General features: G+C 52.4%; 1 protein-coding gene across 1 annotated transcript in view; it reads right to left on the bottom strand.

Annotated features, from left to right (window-relative positions):
- The window catches only part of ANOS1 (anosmin 1), a 163,637-nt gene that overhangs the window by 35,389 nt on the left and 108,269 nt on the right, over positions 1 to 19,979 (bottom strand). Inside the window, exon 3 of the mRNA XM_036271760.1 lies at positions 9,719 to 9,781. Coding sequence (XP_036127653.1) covers positions 9,719 to 9,781 — 63 coding nt within the window. The remainder of the gene's footprint in view (positions 1 to 9,718; positions 9,782 to 19,979) is intronic.

Raw genomic sequence — 19,979 nt, 5'->3', positions numbered from 1 at the left:
TACCATCACCACCATCACCACCACCACCACCATCACCATCACCACCATCACCATCATCATTACCATCACCACCATGACCACCACCATCACCATCCTCATTACCATCACCACCATGACCACCACCATCACCATCATCATTACCATCACCACCATCACCACCACCACCATCACCATCATGACCACCACATCATCATCATCATCACTATCACATCACATAATCATCATCACCACCATCATCAGCATCACCACTATCCTCACCATCATCACCACCACCACCATCACATCATCATCACCACCCTCACCACCACCATCACCACCATCATGACCACCACCATATCATCATTATCACTATCACATCATATAATCATCATCATCACCATCACCACCATAATCACCATCACCACCACCCTCACCATCATCACCACCACCACCACCATCACAACCATCATCATCATCACATCACATCATCATCACCACCCTCACTACCACCATTATCACCATCATCATCATCATCACTATCATCACATCACATCACATCATCATTATCACCACCCTCACCATCATCACCACCACTATTATCATCACCATCATCACATCACATCATCACCACCACCACCCTCACCATCATCATCGTCATCACATCACATCATCGTCCCCCCACCATCCCCTCCATCCCCAGAGCAGTGTCAGTTAATCACTAACAGGTGTAGATGGTCTACTATGTCCCTCACCCTCTACCAGGTGCTTTACTTGTTCACCTCATTTACTCCTCCCCAGTTCCCACAACCCGCTATAATTTGCATTTTGCAAATAAGGGAAGAGAAGCTCAGGGAGATTATAATTTCTCCAAAATCACCAACAACTAAGAGTGCAGGTTACTATTATAGCCATGTTTTCCCAAGGGCCGTCCATAGGTCCAGGTAGAGAAACAAGACCACTAAGCTATTGGCTCTCAACCTGCTTCCCAGTAGGACCATCTGAGAGATCTCACATTCCTGAGAGATCAGGGACTAGAGCAGAGAAAAAACTACATACATAGATATATCCATGCATGTGTGTGTGTGGACATACATACACATACTTACATACATGTATATATGTAAGCCATGTATATGTACATCAAAAAGGCAGGCATATTGCAGGAATATTGATAAGAACAAGAAACACTGAAGTATAGTTTCTGCTATTGAACTTCAAGAACATAAATACGATTTTTTCAGGCATCTAGGTAGAAAAGGCAAGATGATTATGGCTGAGAATATATGGTTTCCCCCACATTAATTTCTCTCTACAAAATTTAATGTGTGAAGCCAAGAGAGCAATGGCTATATAAGAAGAAGAAAAATACAGTACATACATAAATATATAAAGACAGTTAAGTGGTTCTTCAAAACTGTATGTGACAGAAATAATCTCAGACACAAAGACTCAGAGAAAATATGTAGTTTATATCAATATGATATACAGTGGCACATATATGTAAAGTAAGTATAAGAAAAACTCCGCTGTGGATCTTCAAATAAAGGTGTGACAGAAATGTTCTCAAAGACAAAGACGCAGAGAATGACCCTTGACCATGACCTTTCGTCACAGAACCAGGCCACAGGAACCTTCAGCCATCCCACGGACAGACAGAAACAAGAACAGAGAGACTAACATGATATTCAGTATCCACGGGAAATAAAGCATATACGTGTATAGTACGTGAGAAAAAGCACCGTCTGCCATTCCATTTGGCATGAACGACCTCAGAGAAAATAATACCTCGACTCCTCTTCAAAACACGTATGATCAAAATCAAAAAGCCAAGTGGAAACAAATAGAAATACGTTATTAACCACCTTATCATTCATATAAATAAAAAACTGGCATTGAATAAACTGGGAATTACAGTTAAGAAAGAGAATTGGATGTACTGAAACGAAAAATTTAAAATAATTTCGGAAAATCTGTAGGGAGGAGGAGGAGGTGTTGGAAGAAACATGTGAGCAGAGTTACTTTGCCCTTCATCTTAGGCCATCACAAATAATCAAAACAAGTGTGGAATTTAAAATATAATTATTTCAACCCCATAATATTTCTCATACTCTCCCCCCACCCCGAACTTTGGCAGTTTCTTTTACTTCTGTTACATTGAAACAATGTTCAAGTTTAAGCATGATTAAAACGTAGCTTGCGCCGAGCTGGTGTGGCTCAGTGGTTGAGCATCAACCCTGCACCGAGAGGTCGCCGGTTCGATTCCCGGTCGGGGCACATGCCCAGGTTGTGGGTCCATCCCCAGTGGGGGGCGTGCAGGAGGCGGCCAGTCGATGTTCTCTCTCATCGATGTTTCTATCTCTATCTCCCTCTCCCTTCCTCTTGCTCTAAAATTCAATAAAGAAAAAAAAAAAACACTTTGAAATGCAGCTTGCACAGAGAGATGGTTGCCTGATGGTGTGTGTCGGGGTCCCCAAGAATACGCCCCAGTTCCTTATTTACTCAGACGCTCAGCACTGAACCCAGAGCTGTGCTCTGACTTCCTACAGCCAAACGGCGCGAAGGGAAACCAGGAGGGAAGGGGTTCATGGGGAGACGTCCCAGGGAACGGGGTGCAGCTCCCAGCCCCCTCCTGCTGGAGGCACCCAGACGCGCCAATTCCTGTGCCGTGACTCATGAAAACGCTTGGGAAACGCTGCCGACCGGAGGCCTGCACTGGAGCTCAGTGGTCAGAGCTTTGGTGGGGGCTGCTCACATCAGCGCCTTCCGCCCCCCTTGTCCCACACCACCAGACTCCCAGAAGAAAATCGGGTGTTCCTTGTCCACCACACTGTAGGACGCGGGAGTCTGTCCACCAGGTAGGGAACGGTGAGCCCCTTCCAAAACCCAAGTTTCCGGGTACCCGGCACGAGCCCGGCTTTGAGGTGGGATTTCCAAGGGGAGCAGTTTTGGGTCTGCGAGGTCAGCTCGCGTGCGCAGGTAACCACGGCCACTCTGGGTCCGGAATTTGAAGGAACGGTTTAGTTTTACTCTCCTGTTTAGTCTGTCACACTAATTTTTTAATGTGCATGTATAATCTCTATAAAATAAGACATTATACCGTTTGCAGAAAACAGCAGCGTCAGTGCTAGCTTTCAAAGACCGCATCTAAATCCCAAGGATGCATGAAATAGGAAAAAGCAGTCTCAAGTCATGTGTTCCCGACGTCTCGCTCGGAAACGCAATTATAACGTGCTCTGAAATGCAATTACACGTACTCATTTATTACATGTGATTACGATTAGTTGGGTTCCCAGGCAGATTGTAGACCCTGCCCATGAAGAAAATAAAAAGGAGCAGAAAATCAGAAACATGACTATTAGGGAAGTCAGTCTCCTATGAGAACAATGTCCGTCTGTCAGCTTACTCGTCTTCGCTTGCAAATCTGTCCGAGCCGACTCTTCCTTGGCTCACTGTACTGTTTATACGAAGGGAATCGTGCCCCTTGTATGGGGCATCGACGCTCAGATTCTCCCCTGGCAACAGCACTCACTGGTTTTAAATATTTTTAACAATATTTTTGCACTGATTTTTAAAGAGAGGAAGGGAGAGGGACGGAGATTAGAAACATCAATCGATGCCTCCTGCACGCCCCCTACTGGGGATCGAGCCCGCAACTCGGGCATGTGCCCTGACCGGGAATCGAACCAGCGACCTTTCGGTGCACGGGACTAAGCCCAGCCAGCCGAGCCACATGCACCAGGCCACCAACACCCACTATTGTTTATATCCATGTTATTTATAAGCGTGATGACTGTGACAGTGTAGAAAATCCGAGTTAGAATCAGGAAAGGATTTCATAATGAACGTATTCAAGGGCGCTGTAGTCCACATTCAGCACCGACTCTCGCTTTGCAGACTCATTTCATTTCTTCAGTTTTCATCAGTGTCGGCAACTGCGCATTTTCTCTCTATAGGGGTTCATCAAAGAAACCCCAAAGACTTCGTCGAATTCATAGCTAGCTCAAAGTGTTTGCTGGGGAACCCCAGTATCAAAGGGGGACACCCTCACGCTGCGGAGTGAGAAGGGGGTCGTTGCTCACGTAGGAACAACATCGACTGGAAATGCAGACTTGCTCACACCCAGTAAGTCGTGACCTGTATTTTAGACACACTCCCAGGTGCTGTGCACCCCCACGCCCCAACAGAGCGGCTCAGGATCACCCCAGAAGCCGGCCTCGGCCTCTCAGAAGCGAGTCTCCCCCTCTCTGCCCTGAACTTGACTCAGCCTAGAAACCTGGGCTTTTCACCCAAGGTACCTCCAGCTCCACTCCCGACAAGAGTTCTCACGCCCTCAGCGCAGAGATGTGTTCAGTCTTCCCCAGGCGGACACGCAAGATGACTGCCCACAGGAACGGCCCGAGCACGCCCCCTCGCCCGTGTTTGTTCCCACCAAGGCAGGCGGGGAAGGAATTAAACTTCAGAGTCCTGTGCACGGGGTCCGCACTGGTCCCTCGTGCTGGCCGGATGGACCCTGCTGCATAGACACCCGCTGACACAGGCTTCTGGCCACCTCCCAGCTGCAGCCCACCGGGGCCACGTCTGTGCGCCCCTCCCTGAGCCTTCCCAAGGCCCCAGTGGGTGACCTTGCCGTCACCTTCACCATGAAATGAGCTAACATCGACCTACCACGCTGTGTTCACGCCCTCGCCCCGGGATATACAGGCACCTTTTCTTCACTCAGATGGGATGATTTTGCAATTTCCTACACAAATTCAATGAAAATTGAGCCTCACTATGAAAAATAAATTTAAAAAGTCGCCCTGGCCACTTTGGCTCAGCGGTTAGAGTGTCGGCCCGCAGGGCGAAGAGTCGAGGTTCAATCCCCGCCAAGGGCACGGACCTCGGTTGCAGTTCGTCCCCGGCCCCAGCTGGGCTTGTGCGGGTGACAACCAATCGACGTGTCTCTCTCACGTCGATGTTTCTCTCTCTCTCTCCCTCCCACTGTGTCTAAAGATGAATGTAAAAATATCCTTGGGTGAAGATAAAAAAAAAAATACCCGACATTACGTTGGCAAACATGTTACATGTTCTACCTACATGTTACATGCTCTACCTACATGTTACATCTTCTACCTACATGTTACATCTTCTACCTACATGTTACATCTTCTACCTACATGTTACATCTTCTACCTACATGTTACATCTTCTACCTAGCCAATACATTCCTGAACCTTGAAAAGTCACTTAATATTCTTGATATGTTCAGGAACTATATTCTCCAAAACTTTCCATTTTGATAGACTGACATAAAATTTGATATCATGAGGATAATTCCCTCTATAAGAAGACAGGTGAAAGAAATGTCCTAAGAATGATAAAAATCCATAAGCATTCCATGAAGCCTTTCAGTTCATTCCCCACGTACCTTGAGCTGAAGAGAAAAGTCGGACAGCATCCACACTGCCCACCCGGTCACACCAACCAAGGTTTGTGACCACATGGACCTGGTGTGCATTCTTAAAACGCAATGTGATAACCGACCGTCTTAGGTTCATCTCAGTGAATGACCAGCCTTCAAAATGCTCAAACAGTCCAGCCGCTGTGGCTCGGTGGTTGAGCGTCGACCCTGCACCAAGAGGTCGCCGGTTCGATTCCCGGTCAGGACACATGCCCAGGTTGTGGGCCTGATCCCCAGTGGGGGGCGTGCAGGAGGCGGCCAGTCGATGTTCTCTCTCATCAATGTTTCTATCTCTCTCTCCGTCTCCCTCCCTCTCTCTCTAAAATCAATAAAGGAAAAAAAATTTTAAATGCTCAATAAGGAATCCCATTTTGCAAAGTTCACTTTATTTCAACATAACAGGCTGACACGTACGTCCAGACAAACAGAAACTGAAGACACACAGACACGTGAGAACACCCAAAGCAACTAAACGGACCAGGACCTGAGTTATTCACCCGTGGACTGACGTCTGTCCGCAAGTCCCTCCCGTGAGCTGGGCTCGGTCGTGCCCACCTTCCGGCTGTGATCAACCTCTCTGTCCCAGCAGATCATGATTTGGACCCACGGGTCCCGTTTTAATACCCCGGGGGGGGGGGGTCAGAAGCATTCACAGTCATGTCAGATTTTAATTTCCAGGGAGACAGTTTCCAATGACCTTCCATGATATCCCCCTTCCAGGGGTCAGACGTAACCGCATGAACCCACAGCCGCCGACCTTGAGGCGCCCTGGGTTATGGACCACACAGCACGGCCACCTGGAGCCTCAGGACTGCATGCCGGCCTGTGTGTGCTCAGACACGCGGTTGAGCGCAGAGCGGAATACTACGAGGAAGCAGTGTCGTAAGAGCACAGCAGACCGAGATGTGGCCCCTCGCCCCGGCCGCTGCCTCGGGTCATCCGATTCGTGTTATTTCTGAGTCTTCGCTCTGTTTCACATCTCAAGAGGCCTGAATCTCATGTTTTCAGGTTTGATTTTATTGTTGACAGTGTTACAGATGTCCCCGCATCCCCCCTGTACCCGCCCCCTCCCAGCCCTTGCCCCACCCAGGCCTTCCCGCACGGTGGTCTGTGCCCACGCGTGTGTGTACGGAAGTTCTTCGGTTAACCTCCACCCTCCTCTCCCCCTCCTCTAGGTCTGGCCGTCTGTCCCATGCCTCCCTGCCTCGGGGCTTATTCTGTTTGTCAGTTTATCATGTTACTAGATTCCACATATAAGTGAGATCGTGTGATGTTTGTCTTTCTCCGACTGGTTGATTTCACTCAGCATAATGCCACTTCTAGGAATATATCCCAAGAAGCCTGAAACGCCAATCAGACAGAATATGTGCACCCCTTTGTTCATAGGAGCAGTATTTACACTAGCTAAGATCTGGAAACAGCCCAAGTGTCCATCGGTAGACGAATGGATAAAAAAGCTGTGGTACATGTACACAGTGGAGTACTATGCAGCTGTAAGAAAGGAAGATCTCTTATCTGCAAAGGTGAAGAGATGTCACTCCTCAGATTACGCTGTTACACAGGACTCGGTCTCAGTCTGCCCGTGACCGAGATCCTCCTGCCGGCCTTGAATAGGTCAATGGCCGCTTTGAGAGCAGCCTATGACGGGGGCCACCTGGACAGGACCCCGGCAGGCAACTTCCAGGAACTGAAGGTGGACTCCAGCCAACAGCCAGCAAGGACACAGGCCTTCAGTCCTACGACCCAAGGACATGCACCTGCCAACAAGGGGACTGAGCTCCGAGGCCAATTCTCCCGTGGCCCGGACCCCGGAAGAGAGTTCAGTCCAACCAACACCTTGGTCTCAGCGTTCATGCACCTGCAGGAAGGACTCCTGACCCAGACACGGCGAGATCGTGACGTGGGTTCTTTGAAGCCACTGCGTTCGGGGGTAATTTCTTAGGCAGCAATGGAAAACTAGTGCTTCCGTTTCATCTAGGGAAGTGCACAGCTGCTGGAAAACTTGGGGTACGATCCCTGAAGGAGCCAAAGTCCTTGAAACACCTGGTGGTCGGCTCTTTCGGGGGCGGGCAGACAGTGGGATGTGTGCTCCTCTGTCATCCACGGTACAGAAAAGGGCTGGGATGGAAGGACACCCGAGGTCCTTCTGGTATTTGATGTCACCCTAAACCACTAGCTGAGCTGGGCACCTGGGCAGAGCCGTCGCTGAACGCCCTGGAACGGCCGGTCCCCTGCATCCCTGGAGGCGTGTGATGTTCGCCGCATGAGATGCTTCTGAAGACGCCCCTGCCGGTGACCTCGGGCCTCGGGCGCTCTGTGGCCAGCTGCAGGTCACCCGCCTGCCCGCCACACGCCAAGCGTCGGGGGAACTTTCAGAGCAAAATAAAAGTGACATTCGGAAGGTCCCACGTGGACTGTGTTCGTCGTGGAGAAACGCTTTTGTGCTTTTGTAAATAATACCAAACACTTTCTGGAATGACCCGTAGCACCTGCCGGCCTTGTGCAGTGAGGTCGCGCAGCGGTGCTTGGGCACACGCGTCGGTCAGAAGCAGGTGCCCTGGTCTTCCCACCTGGGCTGGGCAGGCGGTTGGATGAGGTCCCAGGGCCCATCCTCCAGGCTGCCACACCGACCTTGGGGCTCCCGCGCGTGCCCCTCCGCGTTTCCCAGAGGAAGGAGGCCATGGTGACTGTGGATGACCTTGGGGCTCCCGCGCGTGCCCCTCCGCGTTTCCCAGAGGAAGGAGGCCATGGTGACTGTGGATGACCTTGGGCTCCTGCGCGTGCCCCTCGGTGTTTTCCGGAGGGAGGAGGCTTCGTGCCTGTGGACCTGGCAAGCAAGGTGCAGTCGATGGGGCTGTTTCCCCGTGGCACAGGGGTGCGCTCAGAGTGGGACCGACTGCTTTCAAAGGGACACACAGGCTGCAGGCTTCAGTAGCAGCCACTTGGGAAGGACACCAAGTCCATCTGCAGGTGCCCAGAGAGCTTCCCCTCTGCCCGGTTCCATTCAAGGAAGCCCCGTAAGTCACAAGGGCACATGTTCGGCGTCACCCCCAGGACCCTCAGGGCAGCGCCTGTGACTGCCACCCTGGACGCCTTGCCCAGCCCTCGTGGGCTTTCGGGAACCCCCTCCTCAGAGAGGCGGGTGCAGCCGGCCGATCCTCCCGGCTGTCTCTGCGGAGGCCGGGCTGCGCTGGGCCTGGGCCCCTTGGCCCCGCAGGGACGGTGCAGCCCTGCTGGTCCCCACGCAGTCGCTGCTCTGAGACAGCGGTCCTGCAGGACAGCACTGCCCTTCACCGTGCCCGAGCGCACAGTGGGAGCAAGGCGCCCCTCCCCACGGGGCCAAGGGGGCAGCCTCCCTGCCGGGGGGCCCGATGAGATGCAAACGTTGGAGAAGCCCTGCCACAGACAAAGTGGGGCTTCTCCCAGAGGGCATGCAGTGTCCCTCCAGGCAGAGCCTGGCCCGCAGGGCGGCCGTGACGGAGGGGGGATGGCGTCGTTCGCACCTGTACAAAGCTTCCAGACTTCCAAGCACAGGTGATACTTTTTTCTCTTTCTGTTTGATGAAACAATCCCGGAATCAGCGGGTGTCTAGGTTTTACGAAGGTGCAAGAATGCTTTTCTTTTTGATCTGCATTCACTCATACTCACACACGCACGCACACACACACATGCACACATGTGCAACTTGCATGCACACACACGTACACATGCACATATGTGCACGTGCACACCTGTGCACACGTGCATGCGCACATACTTACGCATGCACGCACACATGCACACATATGTGCGCACGCACACATGCACATATGCGCACGTGCACACCTGTGCACACGTGCATACACACACGTGCATGTGCATGCACACATGCACACACATATGCCCACATGCACACATGCAAACGTACATACACATGCACGCACATGTGCACACATGTGCACACATACGTACACATACCTGTGCACACGTGCATGCACACATACGTACACACGCACACCTGTGCACACGTGCATGCACACATACGTACACATGCACACACACATGCACGCACATGTGCACACATGTGCACACATACGTACACACACCTGTGCACACGTGCATGCACACATACGTACACACGCACACCTGTGCACACGTGCATGCACACATACGCACACATGCACACACATATGCATACGTGCACACACACACACATGCACACACGCACACCGTAGAGAACTCCCAGGCTGCAGGAGAACGGCGAGCCTTTCGCACCAGGGCCACTGCGCGCGGCGGGCCCTCACACGCCGGGTGCCTTACCTCGCAGAAGCTCTGGCACTGCTCCTTGCGCAGGTCCCAGGATTCCTTGCACGGCTCCAGGCACTGGGAGAGGAACGACAGGCGTTAATACACCAACACGGAGGAGAACGAAGCAGAAGAAAGAACTCCCCTGCGCCCCTCCCGTGCCAGCGCCTCCTGGGGAGCACAGCGTGGCTCACGGTCACTGCCTCATGTGCTCCCGAGAGAGCGTCCGGGCAGAAAAGGCACACACAGGCACATTCCGACACAACGGACACAGAAAAGCCTCCCCGGGTGGAGGGGACACGCCCGACAAGGGGTGACCGCCACTGGCAGGCAGGACGACTTGCAGGAGAAACACCTTGTATTCACTGAGAAACACTTTGTAAACATTGTCGTTACCGACGACTTTTTTCCCATAAACTCTGATACTAACTTACTCTTCCATTGGCAACACAGACCTCTGTTTTGTACTCTGTCCTGTAAGTAACTGAGTGAAGTTGCATTGTATATACCGTCACGCACACACGTACACATTGTGGTTAACTGTGTCTTTAGCTCAGTGAGGCCAACAGCATCAACATTCATCCAGTTTAATGACTCTATTAAAATATAGTAAATAAACCTGGCATGAGGTTCAGAGTAGAGAATAAAGTTTGAATATGTATGTGTGTGTGTATATATATATACATACACACACACACATATATATGCATTACTATATGCATTTTAATATATCAAAGAAGACAGTTAAGATCCACTGCTCAATAACAGTTATAATAATAAATAATAGTGTTGAATAAAAAAAGTATATACAGATACATGTATAATCCATAGTTTATTCCCATATAGTACTATATATAATATACGTATAGAACTAAATATAACAGTAAGAGATAAGAGGTAGCAACTGGGCCACACAGTTGAAACTAAAGTGTTACATTCCTGTGAATGGAGTTTCGATTCTCAAAATGATGGAGAGACAGTGGGGGAGGGATCCTCACCAAGGATACGTTTTTACTGATTTTAGAAAGAGAGGAAGATGGAGAGAGAGAGCAACATCAATGTGAGAGAGGAACATCACTCTGTTGCCTCCTGTTTGCACCCTGACTGTGGCTCGAACCCACAACCTAGGCTAAGTGGAAATTGAATCCGAAACCTTCTGGGGTGGGGGACGGCACTCCGACCAACGGAGCCACCCAGCCAGGGCTCAAGTTATAGTTAACGCAAGTTTTAGTTGGTAAAAATTAATAGTCACGTGCAGTTCAATGTCCGTCGTCTGAATACCTGCGCGGCCCCGGCCCCAGAAGCTCAGAGTTATCCCACCTGCGTGCTTTTTACTTCACTGTTGATACATTTCTCAAGTAGGACCAACATGTGTGACGTAGCATCCAGGATGTGTACTGAAATCACGCTACCTGTCCACTCTCTGATAACCTCCCTGGTTCGCAGTAAAGATGTACTTTGATGAGAAACTGGGAAATCTGTGGCTACACGTAATTTTCAAACATCCATTGGTACTTTATCCAATTTAAAAAATACACGAGACAAACCACCGCAAGTGTATCGATTGACCGCCCGCCAACATCATGAGCGTGGCCTTGGCGGTCATGAGAAACGCCCACCCGCGCCGGCCGGCCCTAGATGTGCAGAGTCGTAATCTCGGCCATGCAGGCCCGGAAACCTTTCAACCACTTCTGGAAATGCCGATCGTTACTAAACTTGACAAAGAACCGCGTGCGGGTGCTAAACGTGTTACGATATACGTGCATCGAATCACCGCACCCTGCACCTTAACCTTCCACAACGCTACCCGTCAGTTATAACCTAAGAAAGTTGAGGGAAACACAAAAAGAATTTGATAAAAACAGGAACATCCCTTTTTTATTTTATATATTTCATTAAGAATTAGTCTATTTTCTAAGGGAATATTTTAGATGATTCAATGTTGCATATGAACAATTTGAGTGTAGCCTGGCCAGTGTGGCTCTGTGGACTGAGTGTCACTCATCCCCTGTACCAGGAGGTCGCTGGTTCGATTCCCGGTCAGGGCACGTGCCCGGGTTGTGGGCTGGATCCCCAGTAGGGGGCGTGCTGGAGGCGGCCGATCCATGTTTCTCTCTCATCAATGTTTCTCTCTCTCTCCTCCTCCCTCTCCCTTCCTCTCTCTGAAATCAATAAAAACATGTTTTTAAAAATTCCTATTTAGCTATTTGAATTTTTTTAAAAGTTGAGGTGTCCTGGCCCGTTTTGCTCAGTGGTTAGAGTGTCGGCCTGCAGACCAAAGGGTCGTGGGTTCACTTCCGGTCAAGGGCATGTACCTGGGTTGCAGGTTCAATCCTGGCCCCGGTTATGGGAGGCAACTAATTGATGCGTCTCTCTCACATCCATGTTTTTCTCCCTTTCTCTCTCTCTCTCTCTCTCTCTCTCTCTCTCTCTCTCCCCCTCCCTCCCTCCCTTCCTTCCTCTCTCTCTACAGATAATTGGAAAAATATTTTTCGGTGAAGATTAACAAATAATAATAATAATAATTAAAAGAAACTTGAGCTCCTCGCAGATATTTTCCAGGACCTCCCCGAGATGGCTCCAGGTTCATTCATGCTCACCTCTCTTAAGCATGTTCCCCAACAAACGTACAGTTTTCAGCACAGAACGATTCTTGAGAGAATGCCGCTTTGTCGCAGCGATGGACTAGTTCGGACACGTCCCCGAACACCGTTTACCACTCCTGAAAGTGTGCCGCTCGGCCGCCTCGCCCTGGAGACATGGAGACGCTGGCTCCTAGCCAGGGAGGTCAGTGTGCCTGACCGTCTGAAGGGGATCCATGGCAGTTTCCAGAACACCCCGGGGTTTCGTGGGGCTGGACCGGGGAGCTGCGCTGCAGCAGGACCAGCCCGCCGGACCTGGGATGCTTCACAGACGCGGGGTCGGCTCTGCCCAGGCAAGAGTGCACTGCGTTCCGGAGGCAGCCCCCAAGCGTGGTCCAGCTGCAAAGTGTCCGGTGCCCCTTGGCTCACAGCATCTCACGACCACCGTGCGATCCTTGCTCTCTGTCCCCGCTGAAAGTGTGAGCTAGAAAAACATGCCACAGCGTGTCGATGCATGTCCATGTCCGCACGCGTCCCGCATGGGAACGCCAGCATCCGCTGAGGTCTCCGGACCGGCAGGGCCACCGCTTGATGGCTCGCAGGGCCGTCACGCGGCCCATTCGGGACACGTGTCGCCTGTGAACGGGCACATTTGTCTGCGGCTAAGGAAGAACACATCACGTGCCTGTCTTCTGGATCCAGAACGTGTCCGCCGGAGGTCTGCCCCGTGCGATGGGTCTCAGGTTCCATTTTAAGGGGACGCCTGCCTCATTTCCAATAACCGTCCGTCAGCGGTGTCTAAAGTCCATCTCAAAAGGCATTAAGGCCCTGGCCGGTTTGGCTCAGCGGTTAGAGCGTCGGCCTGTGGTCCACAAAGACCCGGGTTCGGTTCCCACTAAGGGCACGTACCTCGGTTGCAGTTTGTCCCCGGCCCTGGTTGGTTGTGCGGGTGGCGACCACTCGATGTGTCCCTTTCACATCGATGTTTCTCTCTCTCTCTTCCTCTCTCTCCCTCCCACTCTACCTGAACAAAAAATGGAAAAATGTCCTCGGGTGAGGATGATTAAAAAAAAAAAAAAAAGGCATTAAGGACAATGTCACATTTTCCTGCAGTAACCCTCCGTGCAAACGACCCGGGAAGAGCCCGAGGTGGGCATCTGCGGGGATCTTGGCGGGATCCATGCGCCAGAGCTTGGTTTCCTTACGGTGTGCCTGGCCAGGTCAGGGATCTCAGCAACAGCCAAAGAGGCAAACATCAAACGGCAGCCGCTGCAGTCTCCTCTCACACGAGAAGAAAACACGTCCTCTCTCCCCGGGTGACCGTAATCATCGTAAAGAAGGTTTGCAAAAGAGACAGCCCCACATCCCTCTTCCATGAGAGGGGGTGCGGGAGAAACAATACCACCGAGACAAGGGCTGTGGGATTGGTTATTATACGTCCTGAGCACACACCACCTCAAGCTACAAAAAGCAGTAGCGCAAGTGATCACGAGTGTTTCAGACTTTCGGGCGTGAAAATGCTCAGCTGTTTCCAAGCACGCCCTCCTGGACGACTGCTTCAAGCCCAGTGAAGAAAAACTTGACGTTGCCGAGAAATGTTATAAAATAGGTGGAGAGAGCGGCTCCCATCCATCATCATTTGCAACACAGATACCAAATTTTTTCTTTTTCTTTTTTAATTTAGAAAGATTCATCCACAGTACTGCTTGCTTACATGGCAATTCTCCATTAAATTTAGATTTTACGATGTGCAATAAATTGCACTATTTAGCCTGGCTGGGGTGGCTCAGTGGCTGAGCGTCGACCCTGCACCACGAGGTCGCCGGTTCGATTCCCAGTCAGGGCACATGCCCAGGTTGTGGGCCTGATCCCCAGTGGGGGGCGTGCAGGCGGCGGTCGATCCATGTTCTCTCTCATCAGTGTTTCCATCTCTCTCTCCCTCTCCCTTCCTCTCTCTCTAAAAATCAATAGAGAAAAAACAAAAACCAAACATTATTTGTACAATTCCCCACCGGAATGTAAGGGGCAGGACCTCTGGGTGTTTGGGACATTTACTGCACTCTTTGGAGCAGCACATAGTAGCAACTCATTGAATGCCGTTGAAGAAATGGGTAGATACATGTGCACTGTTTGTAGCAAGTACACATGTCCAGGGACCCAGCGCAGACGAGTGTGCAGGCTGGGACCCTATGAAGACTGGACAGAAGCAGGAGGGACAGTCAACTGCACAGCTGTCCATGCGCGGGGAACCCCACTCCCGACGCCTCTGGCTGTGGCCCAGAACCGCCGGGCACCCCAGGTTTCACGGAGCAGGATACCCCTCCCCCCGCGGATACACGTGCTAACAGCCCTGAGGTTGAGGGACTTTGAATAAAATGCAACAGAGACGCGGCCCATTGGTCACAGGAACTGAGATGCTCTTCAGAAACAATGACGTCAAGAGAGACCAGGACAGGCTACTCCAACTGGGACCTCGCATCACGGCACGATTTTATTTATTTTGGTCCCGTGCAGCCTTCTGAGACACAGTCTTGCTCACGTGAGTTCCCTGGTAGAACTGGTCGCCAATTATCAGGCTAAGCCTGAAGCGCACGGGGTGGCCATGAGGACGTCTGGCAAGGAGTGAGTGCTGCCGAAACTTCCTCGGTCTCGTGGGAACCGCTTCCTTGAAGCTGTTCTCTGCTGGTCCCGAAAAAACATCCTTCGGCGGTGTGACCTCGTTTCTCCCCTGCAGGGAGCCTGCCGTGCTCCCCACCGACGGCCCCCGGCCCGGAGCACGCTGTTTGCGCACTGTTGCGCCCTCGGCACACGCTGATCTCTGCTCTCGGCAGCCAGAGCGCTGACCCTTTCCCGGGTCCTCACACGTCCTCCGTGACCCATCTGTGCAGGGCATGAGTGCAACTGAAGTCACACTGTTTGACACGGGCTGTGAACTCCTGTGCACGAGACAGTATGTTGCGAAGTGGCTCATACTTGTTCACAGGGTGCCTGGGACCGAGCACGCGGAGGAGGGTAAACGCCGAGAAACGGCCGTGCACCCTGGTCACGCAGCCAGCGCTCGGCGGGGGAGCGGGAAGCCTGGTGTGACAGTCCCCACGGCCCCGTGTCTCATGGACCAGGGTGAGGACACCCCACGGATGATGTAGCCTGCCGCCCGTTCACAAAGGAGAGGGCAGTCGTCCACGCTCATGTGCTGAAATGTGACTCGACGTGCGTGAAATAGCAGGCTCGCGGAGAACTGACAACAGTGTGTGCGGGGCCCCTCAGATCAGACCTGGAAAGCTGGGCACTGTTACTGTCACATTCCAGGGCAGGAAAGTGCCCCCGGGAGAGGCTGCCCACAGGGACTCGGAACGGGGCGTGTGCTTGGGCACAAAGGAAGGTCATTTCCATCATAAAGCGGTGCCCCACTGAAGCCACAGGCTACAAGGGATTACTGCCCCTGCAAGGGATCTGGGACCTGAAAAGCACTTTGTAAATCTCGGAGATTACAATCCCAGAGAGGACGGGGCTCCAGGATGCCCTCGGAGCCCCAGAGTTTACCTTTTTATGGCATCGCAACCAGTAAGATTTTGGACCACAAGCAAAGGGCGCCACCTCTCTGAGACCAAGGACCAACAAAGAGGACACTGCTGATACTCTGGACAAAATTCCTTACCTTGCATTTAACCAGACACTTTCACGAAAGAACAGGGAAAAAAAAATAGCGATCAGAATAAATGCTGGTGTAAGCGAGGTTCCTGCAAAATTCACACTGTCACACATGTTCAGTCATTAAGGCACTGGATCCCCAATTTCATTGTGTTAGAGAGTAGAAACCTCGCTGAAACAAAGCAACCAGTATTCCACGGATGTCGACTGTTGAAATGAGTATCCGCTAATCGACGATTATGAATGAGCGTTTCCGACGTGCAAAGTACTGACTTAGCCACCAAGTCGAGGGAAGAGGGTGCGTTCTGCAGTGAGGTGGTATATACTCTCCCAGGGCGAAAAACACCAACAAATACGTCTACTGAAACATGGGATAGTAGAAGATGTCCCATAGGAGTCAAAGATGCGGAGTGTATTTCTGTGTGGGATCACTGGAGACAATTTCATAGAGTTGGGTTTCAGGGGTTAGTTTAGAGGGACTGAGGGGTGGGAGAGCACAATGCAGAAGCGATCAGAGTGGGGTGCTGCCAGAGCTGTAAGAAGAGCAGCGCGTCCTTGCTGTGTTCCCTGTGACTGCTTGGTTGTGATGGGAGGAAGCCCGCTCTGACCGGGCTGGGAGCGGTATGCTGGCCAGGCTCCTCACCAGAAAACGGCCCACCCACCACCATCATGGGAAGACCTGCAACACTGGAGTCGTGTAGGTGTGCACTGGACACAGCCCACAGCCCCAGCTCCCGTGACTTCCTTGTGCCTGGAATCTGTACCTGTTTTACCCATGGATGTCCCTCTGCCTATCCCCAACCATGTCACCATGGATGTCCCTCTGCCTACTCCCCCACCATGTCACCATGGATGTCCCTCTGCCTCTTCCCAACCATGTCACCATGGATGTCCCTCTGCCTATCCGCAACCATGTCACCATGGATGTCCCTCTGCCTACCCCCCAACCATGTCACTATGGATGTCCTTGTGCCTATCCCCAACCATGTCACCATGGATGTCCCTCTGCCTCTTCCCAACCATGTCACCATGGATGTCCTTGTGCCTACTCCCCAACCATGTCACCATGGACGTCCCTCTGCCTCCTCCCCAACCATGTCACCATGGATGTCCCTCTGCCTACTCCCCAACCATGTCACCATGGATGTCCCTCTGCCTACTCCCCTACCATGTCACCATGGATGTCCCTCTGCCTCTTCCCAAGCATGTCACCATGGATGTCCCTCTGCCTACTCCCCCACCATGTCACCATGGATGTCCCTCTGCCTACTCCCCAACCATGTCACCATGGATGTCCCTCTGCCTACTCCCCAACCATGTCACCATGGACGTCCCTCTGCCTATCCCCAACCATGTCACCATGGATGTCCCTCTGCCTACTCCCCAACCATGTCACCATGGATGTCCCTCTGCCTATCCCCCAACCATGTCACCATGGATGTCCCTCTGCCTACTCCCCAACCATGTCACCATGGATGTCCCTCTGCCTCTTCCCAACCATGTCACCATGGATGTCCCTCTGCCTCCTCCCGAACCATGTCACCATGGATGTCCCTCTGCCTACTCCCCCACCATGTCACCATGGATGTCCCTCTGCCTACTCCCCAACCATGTCACCATGGATGTCCCTCTGCCTACTCCCCAACCATGTCACCATGGACGTCCCTCTGCCTACTCCCCCACCATGTCACCATGGATGTCCCTCTGCCTACTCCCCAACCATGTCACCATGAATGTCCTTGTGCCTACTCCCCAACCATGTCACCATGGATGTCCCTCTGCCTCCTCCCCAACCATGTCACCATGGATGTCCTTCTGCCTATCCCCAACCATGTCACCATGGATGTCCCTCTGCCTACCCCCCAACCATGTCACCATGGACGTCCCTCTGCCTACTCCCCAACCATGTCACCATGGATGTCCCTCTGCCTTCTCCCCAACCATGTCACCATGGATGTCCCTCTGCCTACTCCCCAACCATGTCACCATGGATGTCCCTCTGCCTACTCCCCAACCATGTCACCATGGACGTCCCTCTGCCTATCCCCAACCATGTCACCATGGATGTCCCTCTGCCTCCTCCCCAACCATGTCACCATGGATGTCCCTCTGCCTACTCCCCAACCATGTCACCATGGATGTCCCTCTGCCTACTCCCCAACCATGTCACCATGGATGTCCCTCTGCCTCTTCCCAACCATGTCACCATGGATGTCCCTCTGCCTACTCCCCCAACCATGTCACCATGGATGTCCCTCTGCCTACTCCCCAACCATGTCACCATGGATGTCCCTCTGCCTACTCCCCAACCATGTCACCATGGATGTCCCTCTGCCTACTCCCCAACCATGTCACCATGGATGTCCCTCTGCCTCCTCCCCAACCATGTCACCATGGATGTCCCTCTGCCTACTCCCCAACCATGTCACCATGGATGTCCCTCTGCCTACTCCCCAACCATGTCACCATGGACGTCCCTCTGCCTATCCCCAACCATGTCACCATGGATGTCCCTCTGCCTACTCCCCAACCATGTCACCATGGATGTCCCTCTGCCTATCCCCCAACCATGTCACCATGGATGTCCCTCTGCCTACTCCCCAACCATGTCACCATGGATGTCCCTCTGCCTCTTCCCAACCATGTCACCATGGATGTCCCTCTGCCTCCTCCCCAACCATGTCACCATGGATGTCCCTCTGCCTATCCCCAACCATGTCACCATGGATGTCCCTCTGCCTACTCCCCCAACCATGTCACCATGGATGTCCCTCTGCCTACTCCCCAACCATGTCACCATGGATGTCCCTCTGCCTATCCCCAACCATGTCACCATGGATGTCCCTCTGCCTACTCCCCAACCATGTCACCATGGATGTCCTTGTGCCTACTCCCCAACCATGTCACCATGGATGTCCCTCTGCCTACTCCCCAACCATGTCACCATGGATGTCCCTCTGCCTACTCCCCAACCATGTCACCATGGATGTCCCTCTGCCTATCCCCAACCATGTCACCATGGATGTCCCTCTGCCTACTCCCCAACCATGTCCACAATGGATGTCCTTGTGCCTACTCCCCAACCATGTCCCATGGATGTCCCTCTGCCTACCTCCCCCCCATGTCACCATGGATGTCCCTCTGCCTATCCCAACCATGTCACCATGGATGTCCCTCTGCCTATCCCCAACCATGTCACCATGGATGTCCCTCTGCCTACTCCCCCACCATGTCACCATGGATGTCCCTCTGCCTATCCCCAACCATGTCACCATGGATGTCCTTGTGCCTACTCCCCAACCATGTCACCATGGATGTCCCTCTGCCTATCCCCAACCATGTCACCATGGATGTCCCTCTGCCTACTCCCCAACCATGTCACCATGGATGTCCCTCTGCCTATCCGCAACCATGTCACCATGGATGTCCCTCTGCCTACTCCCCAACCATGTCACCATGGATGTCCCTCTGCCTATCCCCCACCATGTCACCATGGATGTCCCTCTGCCTACTCCCCAACCATGTCACCATGGATGTCCTTGTGCCTCCTCCCCAACCATGTCACCATGGATGTCCCTCTGCCTATCCCCAACCATGTCACCATGGATGTCCCTCTGCCTCCTCCCCAACCATGTCACCATGGATGTCCCTCTGCCTCCTCCCCAACCATGTCACCATGGATGTCCTTGTGCCTACTCCCCAACCATGTCACCATGGATGTCCCTCTGCCTATCCCCAACCATGTCACCATGGATGTCCCTCTGCCTCCTCCCCAACCATGTCACCATGGATGTCCTTGTGCCTCCTCCCCAACCATGTCACCATGGATGTCCCTCTGCCTCTTCCCAACCATGTCACCATGGATGTCCCTCTGCCTCCTCCCCAACCATGTCACCATGGATGTCCCTCTGCCTACTCCCCAACCATGTCACCATGGATGTCCCTCTGCCTACTCCCCAACCATGTCACCATGGATGTCCTTGTGCCGCCTCCCCAAACCATGTCACCATGGATGTCCCTCTCCTCCTTACCATGGATGTCCT

Source organism: Molossus molossus, unplaced genomic scaffold (genome assembly GCF_014108415.1).
Source record: "Molossus molossus isolate mMolMol1 unplaced genomic scaffold, mMolMol1.p scaffold_m16_p_2, whole genome shotgun sequence".
Taxonomy (NCBI): domain Eukaryota; kingdom Metazoa; phylum Chordata; class Mammalia; order Chiroptera; family Molossidae; genus Molossus; species Molossus molossus.
The sequence above is the reverse complement of the archived record's forward strand: the minus strand, read 5'-3'. Positions and strand labels throughout refer to the sequence as shown.